Consider the following 17,275-nt stretch of genomic DNA (forward strand, 5'->3'; position numbering starts at 1 on the left):
GCCATGAAATACATTTTTCAATATTTATAAGAAATAATCAACACATATCAGTGTTTATTTTGTATCAAGTGGTTGTTTGAAGTTTATATTAACACTTTAATCCCATTCTTACCTTAACTGAATAAATAAAACTGTCACAGATATTTAGTAATTATTATTTAGATTGCACTGTCTATATTCTAATTGCTAGTAAATTTCAACAAGTATAAAGTAACACTAACACAGACAATTAAACATGAAATTCTGAAGTACAAAAACACAAGATCGTATTAACAAATAATTTTTTTCTTAATGTTTGAAAATTAGCTCAAGACTTAGACATTTTTAGTTTTCTCTTATTCATATGTGTGTTTTAATTTCTATTGTGGTTTTAATCATTTTTGTAAAAACGATTCAAAAATGAGAAAGATTTCCTTAGTAAGTTTTATTATCCATTAAATAATTTAAGATTTTAGTGGAGGTTTATATCATTTTAATTGTACATATTTTGTTAAACATTTCTTTTTTTATATATATAATTATATTTAGGGGTTTTCACTTTTATTGGGATGGGACAGTGGAGATTTTACAGACAGAAAAGTGTGGGGAGCAGAGATAAGGAAGGATCGGTAAAGGACCTCGAGCCGGGAATCGAACTCCGGTCGCCATGAGCACCTTGGTGCTATGTGCCGACGCACTAACCACTAGGCTACTGGCGCCAACCTGTAACATATTTTAAATCTTTAAAAAAAATTGTGCTAACTTTAACCTGGCAGAATCGGTTAATAAAACTATACAAATAAATAAAATTTATAAATGTGGATCCTGCAAGACCATATAAGTAAAAACTGACATATTAACACACATAAAAAATTTGTTGGCTCTGTTGTGTTCATCCCACACCATTTTGATTCAATTGTTATTTTTGAGTTTCCATATGAAGATGTTTTGATTAAGACGAAAATGCATTTGTGTTTGAATAATTGTTTTTAAGAGTAGATTACGCTGTTCGAATTAAACGAATAAAATTAAATAAAATTGCACCTCTATTACTTCTCTTTTTTGACCAATCAAAAGTGCCACCAAGAACATTGACTTTAACATTTACCTTTTATTGCTCCAGCTTGACTTTTAATTTTGCTTTTGTATCATTTTGCTTTGTGAGCATGTGCTTCTTTTTATATCTTTTTTTTTTTTGCAGATATAAGTCCTCAGCAGGACGCCTCTGCTTTAAGACCCTGCGCCCCCATTATCAAAATGAAGCCATCATAAAGAGAGTAAACCTTCGGGACATCCCTTTGATATATTCTACACTTCTTCTGGAAAATGGCTGGGTCACCGTCTGATTTCTTTATTCATTATATTCCTTTATTACATATAAAACTAGGGGAAATGATTAGTGATTATTAAATGATTTTTTTTGGCTTAGTTTCTATTGTAGTTTTATAGTTTTAGTTATTTTAGTAAAGACTAAAATGAGTTGAAATAAATAAATTAGACATGTTTCCTTATCAGCTAGTTAAAAAAAAAAAATATTATAATAATGACAAAATACATACACATATACATATATATATATATATATATATATATATATATATATATATATATATATATATATAATATATATATATATATATACACATACATATATATATATATATATATATATATATATATATATATATATATATACACATACATATATATTATATATATATATATATATATATATATATATATATATATATATATTATATATATATATATATATATATATATATACACATACATACATACAACATACATACATACATACATTTAGTTAAAAAAAAATTTATGTTTTTAGTTAACAGTAATTACCCTGACATTTATTGGTTTATTCAACTTTCTAAATAAAATCAGTAAATCAATCTTAGTAACAAGAGGAGGCTATGTTCAAATAAATAAATAAATAAATCCATAAATTACTGTATAAATAAAACAATAGATAAATTAGTAAATCAATCCATAAATTTCCGCATAATTAAACAATAAATACATAAATATGCAAATAATGCATAAATTCCTGCATAAATATAACAATTAATAAATATGCAAATATATAAGTAAACAAATTTATTAATTCCAGCATAAATAAAATAATAAATAAATATGCAAATAAATAAATCCACAAAATCCCGCATAGATAAAACAATAAAAAACTTTAAAAATATGCAAATAAATCCATAAATTCCTGCATGAATAAAACAATAAATAAATATTCAAATAAATAAGTAAATAAATCTATAAATTCTTGTAAAAAATATTATTACCCCAACATCCTTGTAAATTTATCTAATTATTAATCTGCCCACACTATTAATTATGTATTTAATTTATGCAGGTTTTGGCTTCCATACTGGCTCACATATAAAAAACTTTTTCCATCTTTTCAACAGCTATTGGTCATTAAATAAACATTTATTTTAAAGTTTATTTAATTTTATTTAAAGAAACTAATGTTTTTAGTTAACTATAACTCCCCTGACAATTATCAGTTGAAACACATTTAAATCAATTAACCGATCCATAACATAAGTGTGGATCCTGCTAAATTATACACAAGAAACAGAGCAGACTGACATATTACTGAACATTAATACATCAAAAACAATCTTTTTCCCTTTGTTATCAACAGCTTTATTTTTCCCCAATTGGCTTCATTACTTCTCTTCTTTTAACCAATCAAACGCGCCGCCGAGAGGCATTGACGTTCACGTTTGGCTTTTACTGCCCCTGACTGACTTTTGCCTTTGCTTTTGTTTCATTTCGCTTTGTGAGCATGTGCATGTGTCTTTTTTTTGCTAATATAAGGCCTCGGCAGGGCGTCTCAGCTTTAAGACCCTGCGCCCCCATTATCAAAATGAAGCCATCATGAAGCGAGCAAACCTTCGGGACATCCTTCTGATATCTGCCTACTTTCTCTTGAAAAAATGGCAGGGTGAGGAGGTCGGCCGGTCCCCGTCTGCCGCCGAACAGGAGGCTTAGTCTGGCGAGTGGGATGATGGAGCGAAGACTTCAAACTGCGGGTGAGCGGCTAAAGAGAGAGAAGCTCCAGGGAGGCCAGAGGAGGGGAAGGCCAGGACAAGGCCTTGATTTCCAGTGGAAGCACAACAAAGCCTCTGCTTTTTTTTCCCGCCCAAAAAGCAGCGATGGCCCTCTGCCTGACACCTCTTAGAAGTGTGCGTGTGTTGCTCACGTTACGTGGCAGAGAGGATAAGCCATCCACGCTAAAGCATTTGGCACTTCTGAGGAGCCAGCTGAATCTCCGGGCTTTAGGACAAGTTTCTGGGGTTTGCGAACACCGCAGGCTTCAGGGAGATCTGTTCTTCAAATGTTCATAAACTCAAAGAGGCAAGGGGGGAGAAATGCCTTTCAATCAGGAGAATTACAATCTTATTCAAAAGGGGGGAATGCTAAACATCTGTTTTTAGAAAAAGGAAACAATGTTGCTGTTGTTTTATTTGTTTAAGCAGACCTTATGGAGTCAATCTAGGGCCACATATACTTGCAAATCAAAAGAAGTTTGGCAAACAAAAAAATAAAGTACTAGGCAAAAAATCAAAAATCAAACAATTTTTGAAAAATAAAAGTAAATTTTGCAAACAAAATTAAAAAAAGGGAAAGGGAAAAGTAAAAAAAAAATAGTTTTTTTTGTCATTTGCTTATTTAGATGTTTTTTTTTTTGCTCAGTACTTTATTTATTTATTTTATTTTTTTGCAAGTATACAAGGCCCTAGATTGACTCTATGAGATCTTTTTTTCTGGTAGTTTGTAGTATTTAGGTAAAACCAGTATTTTAGGTTTAAGTTTGTTATACACTATAAAAATATTTCAGTTTCAGTTAAGTACACTATAATTAAATATTGCTTAAATCATTACTCATTTTCTTTTAGTTATTTATAAATTAATTACTATTCTAATAATTTATATTTTGTATAACTATACTAATAATTAATATTTTCTAGTTCTAGTTTTCTAGTTCTCAACTTACTTCAGTCAAACTGACAAAAAATCAATTAGACCTGATTAACTTATTAAAATAAATGAAAGTACAATAAAATAATTTGTTCTCATGACTTTTACAGTGTATAATTACTTGACAATTTCTTGACAATTTCAGTTGATACAAATAAAAATTATTTATATTTTTTTTTCATTTTTTTCATTTTCAAATTTACTTAAAGGGATAAATGAGACTGATTGTTTTCATTTATGTGACATTCTTAATTTCGTTGTTGTTGCTAACAAGCAGAGTGATTATCATTAAAAAATGAAATTAATTTCACTGGCGACACGGTGGCTCAGTAGTTAGCACTCACAGCAGGAAAGTCGCTAATTCGAGTCCCGGCTGGTCAGTTGGCATTTCCAAGCAGAGTTTGCATGTTCTCGCCCCGTGTTCGCGTGGGTTTTCTCCAGGTGGTCCGGTTTCCACCAAAGTCCAAATGCAGTACAAGTGAAATGAATAAACTAAAGTAGTCGTAGCCTATGTGTGTGAATGTGAGAGTGTATGTGTGTTTTCCAGTACCCGGGTTGCAGCTGGAAGGGCATCTGCTGTATAAAACATATGCTGCATAAGTTGGCGGTTCATTTCGCTGTGGCAACCTCTCATGCACAAAGGGACTAAGCCGAAGGAATATGAATGAATGAATGAATAAATTTCACTGGTGTAAATAAGTGTAAAAAATTACACTCAAAAACTACAAAAACTAATGGCAAAAATCAGTAACTCTTTAAATGGGAAAGCAAAATGTAAATATAAAACTCCAATCAACTTTGAAATATAAAAAAAAACTATAATAGCATATCAATGATGCTAAAATAAGGCTACCAAGTCTAATGAATTAACCATGCTCTTAAAATCATCAAAAACTTGTTTGATCTATTAAACAGAGTTTAAAAATGCTAAGCAACAGCTTAATATGTTAACTGCAATAAACATCTTGCATATCCATGATTAGTTTCCACTGAAATATTTCTAAAAAAAAAAAAAAAATGAGGTGAAAGGCAAAGGAATGCAACCACGAACGCTGCACCAAAACCTTTCCCAGCGGGTGTTAATTGCATGATAATTAAGCACGGCAACAGTCAAGCAGGAGAAGCTAAAGATTAATCATCGGCCAATTAAATGCCCATGGTGAGGAACGTGAGGCCCCTCGGAGACGAGAGATCTCCACTGTGATCTGAGCTATCAGCACAGCGGCACAACATCAGATCACTGGCAAAAGATCCGTTCAAAAAAATCTCCTCATTTATGTCAGCCGTTTGGATGGTTGTGGATGCCGTAGCCATCTGGTAATTGATATCAAGAGCACCTTGAGTTTGGTGCAGGTGCTGGGTTTGAAAGCGGAGACTTCAGATGAAGAGAATTTGCTGCGTGCTGAGACTTCATATGGTGGAAGAACTGAACTGAGTGGAGAACAAGGCTACAGAGAGATGCTTTAAAACTGTTTGACACCAATGTGATACGTAAAAAAAAGAAATTATTAGTCTCCACTGCAGTAGTTATTTTCTAGCAAAAAGAGCAGAAATAAAACATTTTGTTTCATATACATGTATATTACACACACTCTAGTCTGGTATTATAATCACACTGGTATTAAACCGCTTCAAAGGGGTTATTTACTCACCCTAAAGTGGTTCCAAACCTATTTGGATTTCTTTCTTCTGTTGAACACTAAAGAAGATATTTTGAAGAATGCTGAAAACCTGTTAACGCTGACTTCTATTGTAGGAAAATAAATATTATCAATGGCTACATATATACAGTTGAAATCAGAATTATTAACCCCTCTGAATTATTAGCCCCCCTGTTTATACTTTTCCCCAATTTTTGTTTAACGAAGAAAATATTTTTTCAACAAATTTCTGAACATATTAGTTTTAATAACTCATTTCTAATAACTGATTTATTTTATCTTTGTTATGATGACAGTAAATAATATTTTACTAGATATTTTTCAAGACACTTCTATACAGCTTAAAGTGACATTTAAAGGCTTAACTAAGTTAATTAGGTTAACTAGGCAGGTTAGGTTAATTAGGCAAGTTATTGTATACGGATGGCTTGTTCTGTACACTATCGAAAAAAAATATATAGCCTAAAAGGGGCAAATCATTTTGACCTTAAAATGTTTTTTTAAAAACTAAAAACTGCTTTTATTCTAGCCGAAATAAAACAAATAAGACTTTCTCCAGCAGAAAAAAATATTATTAGACATACTGTGAAAATTTCCTTGCTCTGTTAATGGTCATGCCCAACTGAGTCTGGTTTCTCTCAAGGTTTTTTTCTAAACTTTCGTCAATTCATTAAGTTTTTTTTTCCCTCTCCGCTGTCGCCTCTAGCTTGTATGGTTTGGGATCGGTAGAGCTACGCATCGTTGTATTTCCTCTTGAGTGTTTGGACTCTCAGTAGTGATTTTTAAACCACACTGAACTGAGCTGAACTGAACTGAACTTAAACACTACAAACTGAACTACACTGTTCCAATTTACTGTGACCTTTTATGTGAAGCTGCTTTGACAAAATCAACATTGTAAAAGTGCTATGCAAATAAAGAAGAATTGAATTGAATTAAACACCATTTGGGAAATATAAAAAAAGGGGGGCTAATAAATCTGTTATATGTATTGTGTTTAACAGAAGAAAAAAACTCAAACAGCTTTGGAACAAGTAAAGGATGGGTAAATAATGCCAGAATTTTTATTTTTGGGTGACTATCCGTTTATGACAAGAGTACTTGGTTAGAGGCCAAGAAAAGATCATTTAAATGGATTTTACATAAAATACCAAAGGCCACAAATTACAATTTGCAAAGACTTAAAGATATTTTCAGCAGCTTTACTGGTTTTAAAAGTCTGTTTATTTCCAAGTGGCTTGTCCTTATTCTATCTAAAAAAAAAAACTAAAAAAACAACACTGGACATGACAATAACAAAAAATGTGGCAGAAAAATGTGTATAAAAATGCATTTATACTCAGAGTACTAAATTCTGAGCAGATATCTTTAGCACCATTAAATATAGGCTAATATTATATTTTATTATTCAATCATGCATTATTAGACAAATTGATACATTATGTTTCTTTATATGGTGCATTTTACTCAGGTTAATACAAAAGTTGTTGCTGTTATTGACATTTAATATACTCACTATTATTATTAAACTACTACTACCACTACAAGGTAATAGCCTAATAATACATTAACTTTTAGCCGGTTGTTATTCAATCAGTCAATTCAACTCAGCAAGTTAATTCTACAGAGACAAATCCTATCATCACAACCAAAAGAAAAAAAACATACAATTACATACAAGGTTAGTAAGAGATTCACTGTGGAGCTTTCAAGAGCAAACTCCAAGAACTTTCTGACATAAGACAGTTCCGCTCATTGTTATTTGATTTGCTTTACAATTTTAATGTTGTTGTTTTTTCATGCTGCTAAGAGGGCTATCTGACATTTACACAATACAAAGAGTAAAGACGAAATGCTGCATCTTTAAAAAGCTACATGAGTGTAGCCTACACACACTGTCCGAAAATGGTTTCTTAGCGACGACAGACGCCCCAAGAGCAGAAACTCTTGAGAGCATTGAAATCGGTGAAGGAATTGTCGCGCCTCATTTTTAGATACGATAGGTGAATAGCACTAAAGGCACAAACTATGAAAACATTCATCTTCATGTTGACGCAGGTCACAAAACTAATCCAGACGGGCAGAATGAAGTCCATGGGACACCTGCTGAGTAGGCTTGCTTTAAGGCATTACAGTCCCTTTATATTGTTTTCTTCCTATATGATGTATGTACACATATTTTATAAGTCATTATAAATGCACGCATGTATATTATGTTTGTGATTTTTTTTTATTATTATATACTATATTACATATAATTGTACAACAGGGCTTATGAATTCTTGATTCTGATTGGCTGATGAACATTCTAAGGTGTACAATGTGTACTGTTCAGGAAACCACACAGCTAAAATGGTTCCACAGAAGCCTTGACCGCATTACAGTTTCATATCAGTACTCTGAATGATTTCTGTGTTTCATAGCTTACAACGATCAAAAATCAAAACAAATGGCTCTAGATGAGTGAATTGTTTTTCTCTAGATTTGTGTCCCAAATGACACTCTATACACTATGCACTTATACCGTGTAGTGTAGGAGTTTCGTTTAATTCGAAATGGAACAAAGTTTTTCACTAAATGAAAGTTCAAACAGTTTCCCAGTCAATGTCTGCCAAATTAGTGAAATAAATAACCAAATTACCAAATAGTACCTATTATGACTCATGAATATAACCACATTCACCATCGGGGGGGGGTGTCATAATCACTTACGTAGGAGAATTTTATTTGTTTAATTACTTACTCACAGCATTCTTTTTAAATGTTTAATACATGAAGTGTTCAGCAGTCTACACTTCTTTTTATTGTTTGAAAAAGAGCATTATCCGGGTATTTAAAGTGCTCTTAATCTTCTTACAATTATCTGTGAGAATGCACTACTTAAACTATGTATACTACAAGATGGTTCAGAATAGTGCATAAGAACGCAATTTGAGATGCACATTCGATGTGAATTATTTTCTAATGTTTCAAAATGACTCGTCGTCAAATACTCCTTATATACTTTATATTTCTATAAAATGATTAAATACATATGCATGTGTATTTGTTTTTTTATGTATATAATATTCACATATAATAACAAATTAAAATACACACACACTTATGTGTGAGCTGGTCTTTGTGAGTGTTTGTTTGTGTCGGTGTAAAATATCAATGTATTTTTAAAGTGTATACAAATATTTAGGTATTTTCACAGCCACACAAGACAGAAAGAGGTGATGCAGAATATTAACCTTGTCTCAGACTCTTGCTAGACACAAAGGCAAGGCCAGCGCCTCATATTCCAAACATTAAAGAATCAAAGTTTGTTTAGTGTGTCCAGTTTATCCTCTCCTAACCGTATCACAAAAATGTGACCACCTCAGAGAAAGCCAACAGACATGTATTTCAATAGGACTGCATTAGTGGAGGAGTAAGAAAGACAAACATGGTGATGTAAAACAAGCAAAGGAAAAATTTGGCTTCAGAGGCAAAGCGTCTCATTAAGGTTTGATGTGTGTGGGGTGGATTTTTCATGGGCAGGTAGAGTTATGAATAACTAAACAAGGACATCTGGAGGAAAAAAAAAAACATGCCCACTCTCCTTGGCCCAAGTGGTAGTTGTAAAGAAAAAAAAAAAACTCTGAATTAACCACAGTGGAAATATCAATGACCTTCGGTGGTTTTAAAGTTGAAGAACTAAGCTTCACAGCACATGTTTGTTTGTTGTGTGTGCGGGGTGTTTACATAAAGAAGTCAAAGTATTCACGCAAAAGCGCGCAATGTTTTGTTGCGTCTAAGGACGTTTTTAACACTCACAAAATCTTTCTCAAGTTTTTCCATCTCTTGCTTGTAGCTCTTCAGACGGCTGTTGTACATAGCTCGGCTCTGAATAGGGATCTCTCGAACCTCCAGGTCCATCTGCTCCATCTAGAAACAGCAATTATATTGAGCGTAAACAAACTAGTCGACAATTAAAACGTCTAGCTAGTTTACTGTCAAGCAGAAGCAAAGGCATTGATTCAGGCAGCCGGTAAATCAAGTCAAGTTAGGATGTGGCGCTTCATTAAAACCTCTGGCGCGGTTGAGCTCTGACAACTGCGACATGTGTCCGTGTCACATGTGAGCAAACCGGCGTGCACAAAAGGGCCCCGCTGATTTACACTGTCCAATCAACATGACATGATGGGACAATTTACATGCGACACACATCCTTCCTTTCGGCACCTGCCACGGTGCCTTCCCCCAATAATGGCGTGAAATGTGTCGCGCGGTGTCACTTAAAAGCGCATTATGTGGATGTGATCACACCGTTAGCACCGAGCAGCCTTCAGCCAGATGAAGAGTGTCTCATGTCACCGGCGACATTGCAGGTGTTGTTTATGCAGGGGGGGATTTTTTTTTTTCCAATTCATTATTTAGAAAACGAGTGAGTGGAAATTACTGATCAAAGACGTACCAACTCTCTGACTTCTTCAAGCTGTTTGTCGACATTTAGAACCAGCTGTGTCTTCTCCTCTGAAAGAGAAAAAGAGGAAAACATATTGATCAGTGGATGGAGGAGCTGTGCTTCATGACAACAGCCCGACTCCCCCGCAACAACAAGGGAGCAAATAAAAACAAGGCTGCATTTGAAGATATATTTACACATTCTCCACGCACAAAGATCCATATTTGATGTGTCTTATTTTTCCACGTGTAAACGCCTTTGTTAGTTGGTGAAGGAGCGCAGAGACGCCTCTTGGCAACTCAAAAGACGAGAGAGATGTCAGCTCCGCCAAAACTCTGCCGTTCTGCCACCCACTCACAATCACTACAATAAGGTTGTGTTGGTTTTTAGCCACTGGTATGAGTTTGGTCAAAGGGTGGAGGATGACCGAATACTTTTCGGATTTTTGTATCTACATTACCATATTTATGATCTTTCAGAAGTGAAATACATAGTATCCATGTCTCCAAGCAATTAAAACAAACCTACAAACACTAGAAAAGGAGTTGTGGAGTTTTGTTAGGAACACAAAGATTATGAATGATGAAATATTGTATTCAATAAATGTATTCTACTTTGTCACCCAAAAAATATATGGATAACAAAAACAAAAAACAACTAAATAATATATAACATTCAGCATTAAAAAACCATTTTAAAATAAAAAGGTTTGGGTCATTGCAAATAATACTGTATAGCAATAAAAAAACACAATAAATAAGTTAAACACTCAATAATATACACAATATTAATATACACAATAATATACAAAATAAATTCTTTTAAAAATTTGTTTTATAATAGTTTAAATAATAGAAATAAACATAAAAATTTTTTTAATAATTTATACACCAAAAAATTCAATAACAGGAATTTGGGATGCAATTAAAATTGTACATATTCATTTCACTTCATTGTCCTAATTCATCTTGAATTGAACATATCTACTGTATATATGTTCATATGTATCTTAATACTTCTGATTATTAATAGCAACCTGTACATATATTCATCTATTGTAACTCTCTGTTCATAGTTAATATAACCTGTATATAATGTTCATAGTACTTTCATCTCTAAATATTACCCATAGTTTTTTTATAACTGCACTTTATAACTTACACCTAAACCCTGCACTTGCTCCTATTGCACTCCTAGTTAGATCTAAACTGCATTTCAGTGCCTTGTACATGTGCACATGTGTAATGACAATAAAGTTGATTCCAATCTAATTCAATTTTCAATTTTAAATATTTATAATCTAACAAAAGATCAAACTTTCTAATAAATCAAAGGATCCTGAATCCAAAAAAGCATTAAGCAGCACAACGTTGATAATGCTAAAAACATTTCTTAAATAAATAAGAATAAAGAACAAAGACTAAAGTAAAAGTTGCTGAAAAAACATCATTTTTGCCATCAATGAAAGCAATTAAAATTAATTAAAATGTAAAATTGTATTAATGATCATAAATGAAGCAATTGTGAGACTTTTTAAAAAACTATGTTATATTCTAAATACCAACCAATAACAAATAAGGTTCATCACTATTAAAAGTAGGGCTGCACGATATTGGAAAAACCTAACATTGAGATATTTTGTTTTCATTGATAAATATTGCAATATATAAACAATTTGCTATTTAGAAATAATTTATTCATTTAGATCAATGGATGGACTGATTCTGTAGGAAAGTGAAAAATCAACCAAATACAACCAAAGATAACAGTGAAATAAACAGTGTTTTATGGTTTTGGAGGGAATCAAATATTATTTAGGTGCAGAATTTGAATTATCAAATGTAAAATAACACTGCAAAAGTCTTTACTGTATAAATAATTGAAAATTATTTTTTATTTAAGTTCCAAATGGTAAAATTTCTTGTGCTTGAACGCTTTATCGGGCTTTAAAATCACGTGTAAATGAAAAACAAATTTTTTGGTTAAACTCTGCACTAACAATTCTCACGTGTCCTAAATAATTTCTCCTGGTTAACTATAATCATAATTAAACCCTCCAGATCCATTTCAGATGTGCACATTGCGATATCAATGCTTAAAACAATATAATGTACCGACATCAAAATGTTAAGATTTTTATTACATGCAATACATTCATAATTGACATGCATCTGCAAGTAGAAATACTTTATAATTTAACACTCAAAACATCAAAGTATATTTAGTCCTTCTTAAAACCAGTCTTGACCGGTTAGCATAAAAGGACCAGAACTATCCATTTACAATCCGATATTTGCAATGATAGAAGCGCACCATAAATAAATAACCTTGTGAAAACAACATCACTACATCTCCTGATCAAACAAGACCACTGAAGCACATCAAACCATGTCAAGCGTTCACACTAATCATGAAGAAAAAACATCAAGCCGTATCAAACCGGGAAGCTGTCAATAAGGCTGGAAAACTAAAGTGAACTTCTGTTTTGCCCTTTGGCTTTCCAATGTCTTTTGGTGGTCATCAATCCATTTTTAAAATCCGTGTGCAACCTCACAGCCCACACACTGTAAACAGCCAGGGGCGATTCTCTACAAGGTGAGCAAACACTGGGGCCTGCATTCACCCCTGGCATAGGGCAGCTTGAAATATACATCTCACTATTGCAGGTGCTTGGGCCAGAACCACAAGGTCAGCTGCTCTTTGGGCAAAAGCGTTGCACTGAGAAAAAAGTTCGACTCGTGGACGCATCTTTGCATCTCTGCTCAATTTTTCATTGTGCGTGATTGACAGCTCATTCTCTTTGTGCAAATCTACCTAAAAAAAGTGCATTTATGTTTAATGGAGCGAGGCCTTGCATTATTTTCAAATTTCAAGTTTTGCGCTGTTCAACAACAAAACATCTTGGAGGTTCTCAAGTGAATGAACGGAAAAAATAAATAAATAAATAAATCACCAAGGGCATTACATCTGTCCATTGGTCTTTATCAATGTTTCTACACATGTGACACTGTACAATGCCAACGTGTTAGCCAAACAACAACGTAAGCCGCTTTGTTGACGCCATTGTTGGTCGCAAACAAATCTGCGTACCTAGGAAAGAGGAAAAGCGCTTTTTTAGGGGTACAATTGAGATTGGAATTCAAGAGACGAAGGGTAAGGAAAGGCTTGGCCATCATTAATGAGCCCGCTTTGCTTCTGGCTTTGTTCATATTGGGTGGATTTATTTAAATATATTTAGCAGGCGTTGGTGGGTTGGACTGATGACACGCTGTTTGTTTCTGCCAGCCTCTGAAGAAGCAATTTAAGCTTCGACAATTCTCTGCATTCTCATTCTTTTCAATGTGTTTAAATAATGCAACGAAAAGCCAATCGTGTTTCGCAATTGTTTGACAGCGCTTACCGAACTGAGGACACATGCTGCTGTGTGATTGTGAATAAGTGATTAATCCTTCTCACCTTTTGTTAACATACAATGGAAGCGTAGAGCAGTTGCATCAGGTTATTATTATGAGACCAGTGCGCTGAGGTTTATTATTGACTGAAAGCAATCATTTATATTATTAAAAGTCAGTCGACTGTATTAAAGTGACCTTTCAATGCACTGACTTTTCGTTTCAAGGCAGCAGAGTCAGAACGAGATCTTGAATTAATTGTATTTATGTTTTGAATTTTGAACTGAAACTGAACTGTGTTCTTAAGAGTTCACAACATGAGCAAAACAAAAAGTTCAATATCAAAATCATCCTGAGGAGTATTTCCAGAGGATGGAAGATATCTTATCCACAACACACTCTTGCTTCCCTGAACAGCTCAAAAAAAATAATAAAAAGGGTCAGAGAGGCCAACAATCACACAGAAATACTATAGACAATAAACTCAAGCAAACACTGGCATCTCTCTTGGCCATAAGGTGTGTCTCAGAGGATTTCAAAGAAAGTTGTTGAGCTCTCTTTAAATCTGTTTTGCAAAATAAATGTATAGAAGTAACATTTATATGATTATAGCAAAAAGTGGCTATAAGAAATATTAACTAATAAGACAAGAAGCAGCATTTCAAAAAAATACTACTATTTTTACCAACCCAGGCTTAGTAATACACTGTAAAAAAATCTGTTAATTTTTAAACAGTTTCCGTATTTTGTGATTCACGAGTGTTTTCCATTTATTTACAGTGTGAATTGCATTACGGGACCTTGATCTTTGCACTGTCGAATAATAAGAATAATTATTAAAATATTAAATAATATATAGAGAAATAAGTCTGTAAAATAACACAAAATGTACTGGCAGTTCATAACAAACCCAGACAATCTATCACTTTAAACTATTATAAATGTTAAAAAAAGAAAACTTTTTCAAACTTTTCAAGGTTAAAAGTTGTTGGAAGAAAGATCAAGGTCTCATAATGCAACTCAAAAGCAGAAATAAACAGGGGGAAAAAAATATGAATCACAAAATACAGAAAACTGCTCATTTAATTTATAAAAACTGTACTGACTTCAATCTTCTGAATATTCTGTACGTATTTATGTACTGTGCAAATATATAAAAGTAAAATTGTTTTATTTTGATAAATAAAATATATAATTTATTTAAAATATTTTAGGTGTTTTTATTTTTTATTTTATTACATTTATTTTTATTTGATAAATTTTAGTTAAATATATATAAATGTTACTTTATTTACAATTGTTTTTGCTTTTACTGTATTTTTTTTTTATTTCTCTAAATAAGATTTTATAATTTAATACCATTTAGTACTTAATTTTCAAATAATCTTTCATTTTCAATGTTTGCAGACCAAAGCAAAAAAGACAAAAGGGGACAAAGAAAACAGTTAGCACTGGTTCTGTTCCTTTTCCGACTAGCCTGGAAAAATAAAAGGCTGTGTTTTAATAAAACAAATGTAAAAAATAACCAAATTAGCAGAATATATAGTAAAAGTACTGAGGAAAATATTGAAGTTTTGCGTCGGCTATATCGTGTTGAAAGTTTTTTCTGGTTATAAAAGACAAAAAAAATGATGAAAGTCAAAATATACACAAGGTTGATGATATTTTCAAATAATGAGCTCTGACTTATCCGAAGTCATAGTGGTGAATGAGGAGATTCCCCTCAATGTGTAAAACGCTTTGAGTGTCCGGAAAAGCACTATATAAATGTATTTTTGTATGAATTACTATTATTACACATCTCATAATAACACTGTTCTCATGGAAACACGTTTGTCTGATTTGAGCTATTGAAAAGCACAACACAATAACAGGAGTTTTGGCAGTAGGTTTACAGATGCAGACAATGACTTACAACTTGCAAAAGTGTAGAATATTTGTGATGAAACTGTCTGTTATTAGTGCAGAAATATTTGACATAAACTGCCTATAGTCAATGAATACATACATCTACTATAAATTTTGCAGTACAAACAGCATCTGTTGTCCAAATACAGGGGAAAAACATCAGGGGTCCACGACCTCTAGAGGCTCCATGGAGTTACTACAGGGACCCTAACAATAATTGTTTGATTACCAGACTGGGTTTAGAGTACACAAAATGTGAAAAGAATTTAACCAAAATATGAACTAAGTTAAAACACATTATAGTTTATTATTATTTTATCTATTTTATCAAGGCTGCATTTATTTGGTAAGAAAAAAAAATAGTAAAGTCACTCATAGCATGCTGATTTGGTGGTCACGGAATGTTTGTCACTATTAAAACTGAAAAGAGTTTTAAAAAAGATAGACTCTGGCCTGAAAAAAGTTAACAACTCCTGACCAAGTTTACACAAATTTTAGGTCTATCAAAACTTGCTTTATTTTTATTATACCCTCAACTCGTGTATTATGACATGTTATGTTTGTCTTTTTTTAACTTGGTTTTGTCTATGACTTCCTCTTGTTGTTTGTGGCTTTTAGTTACAACTTGGGTTGTTTTAAATTGTGCTATATTAAACAAACTGCCATTGTCATAGTCTAATTCCTCACGTAGATTATTGGAAACAATAAACCAATTAATCACAATGCTTACAATCATACAGTAATTATGTCAACAACACAGAGATACTATCAAGGATTTTCTTTTGTTTTTTAAATCCTCAATCTATAGAAAAAAATGTAGTAGAGACTAATATTGAGAAACAGTATTATGCGTCAAAATAACGGTTTTCTATGCTAAAATATTTTTGATTGTAACCTATTTCTGCAAGGCCAAACTGAAATTTCAGTATCCTTACTGCGGTCCACAAAGTCACACAGTCCTTCAGAAGTTATTCTAGCATGCTGATTTGGTGCTCAAGGAATGTTTCTCACCATTATTAAAATTGAAAAGAGTTTCTGATGCTTTTTAATTTTTAAAAGCATCATATACAGAATTAAAAAATGATAAGAATGAAAAAAGTTAACGACTCCTGACCAACTATACACAAATTTTAGGTCTACTCAACTTGTGTATTATGTAATGTAATGTTTGTCATTTGTTTTTACTTGGTTTTGTCTCTTACTGTATATTAAATAAACTGTCATTGTCATAGTCTAATTCCTCACGCAGATTACTGGAAACAATAAACCAATTAATCACAATGCTTACAATCATACAGTAATTATGACAAAAACACAGAGACTTCTTTTTGTATCCTTTCTCAAAAATATTCTTCTCTGCTTTTTGGCATATAAAAATAAACACTTTTAAAAAATGCAAAACCCTTAATTTCAATATGATAATAATAAATCCAAGAAAAACAACATGACATCCAAGACCCATATCACCCAAATCCTGCGTCCTCAGACTCATGTGATACTGGACATCTGACACCACGACCATCCCGAAACTATAGCTTCTTTAACAAAGACATGGGCCATTTCTAAATAATACACCGACCAAACACACGACCTGCATAAATAAATGATTAAAGGAGTTGTTTATGTCTCTCTGACACCAATGTTTTGGCTAAGCAGCTCATCTAACATCCACTTACCACCGGCTAATTTGGGTATTCTTCCAACTTTGTTGGTTATTTCCGCAGTGAGGGTTCCAAAATCCTGTTCGTACGCTTCGAAATCCGAAGACATGTTGTATTTTTTGTTTTAAAAGATTAAAAGAGCGATAAACTGAGCTGCGTTACACACTGTTGCTTGTGACTGCTTCTTATTGACGTCCGCGTCACTTCCGGGTGGTGTCACGG

The 17,275-nt window shown here is 32.8% G+C and overlaps 1 protein-coding gene across 1 annotated transcript in view; it reads right to left on the minus strand.

Annotated features, from left to right (window-relative positions):
- vti1a (vesicle transport through interaction with t-SNAREs 1A) overlaps positions 1-17,269 on the minus strand; it is a 251,266-nt gene extending 233,997 nt beyond the window's left edge. The window contains exons 1-3 of the mRNA XM_056470051.1: positions 17,069-17,269; positions 10,102-10,160; positions 9,462-9,572 (exon numbers count right to left, since the gene is read on the minus strand). Of these exons, the coding sequence (XP_056326026.1) occupies positions 9,462-9,572; positions 10,102-10,160; positions 17,069-17,162 (264 nt within the window). The 5' untranslated portion in view covers positions 17,163-17,269. The remainder of the gene's footprint in view (positions 1-9,461; positions 9,573-10,101; positions 10,161-17,068) is intronic.
- Positions 17,270-17,275: the final 6 nt, after the last annotated feature.

This window comes from Danio aesculapii, chromosome 12 (assembly GCF_903798145.1).
Source record: "Danio aesculapii chromosome 12, fDanAes4.1, whole genome shotgun sequence".
Classification (NCBI taxonomy): Eukaryota; Metazoa; Chordata; class Actinopteri; order Cypriniformes; family Danionidae; genus Danio; species Danio aesculapii.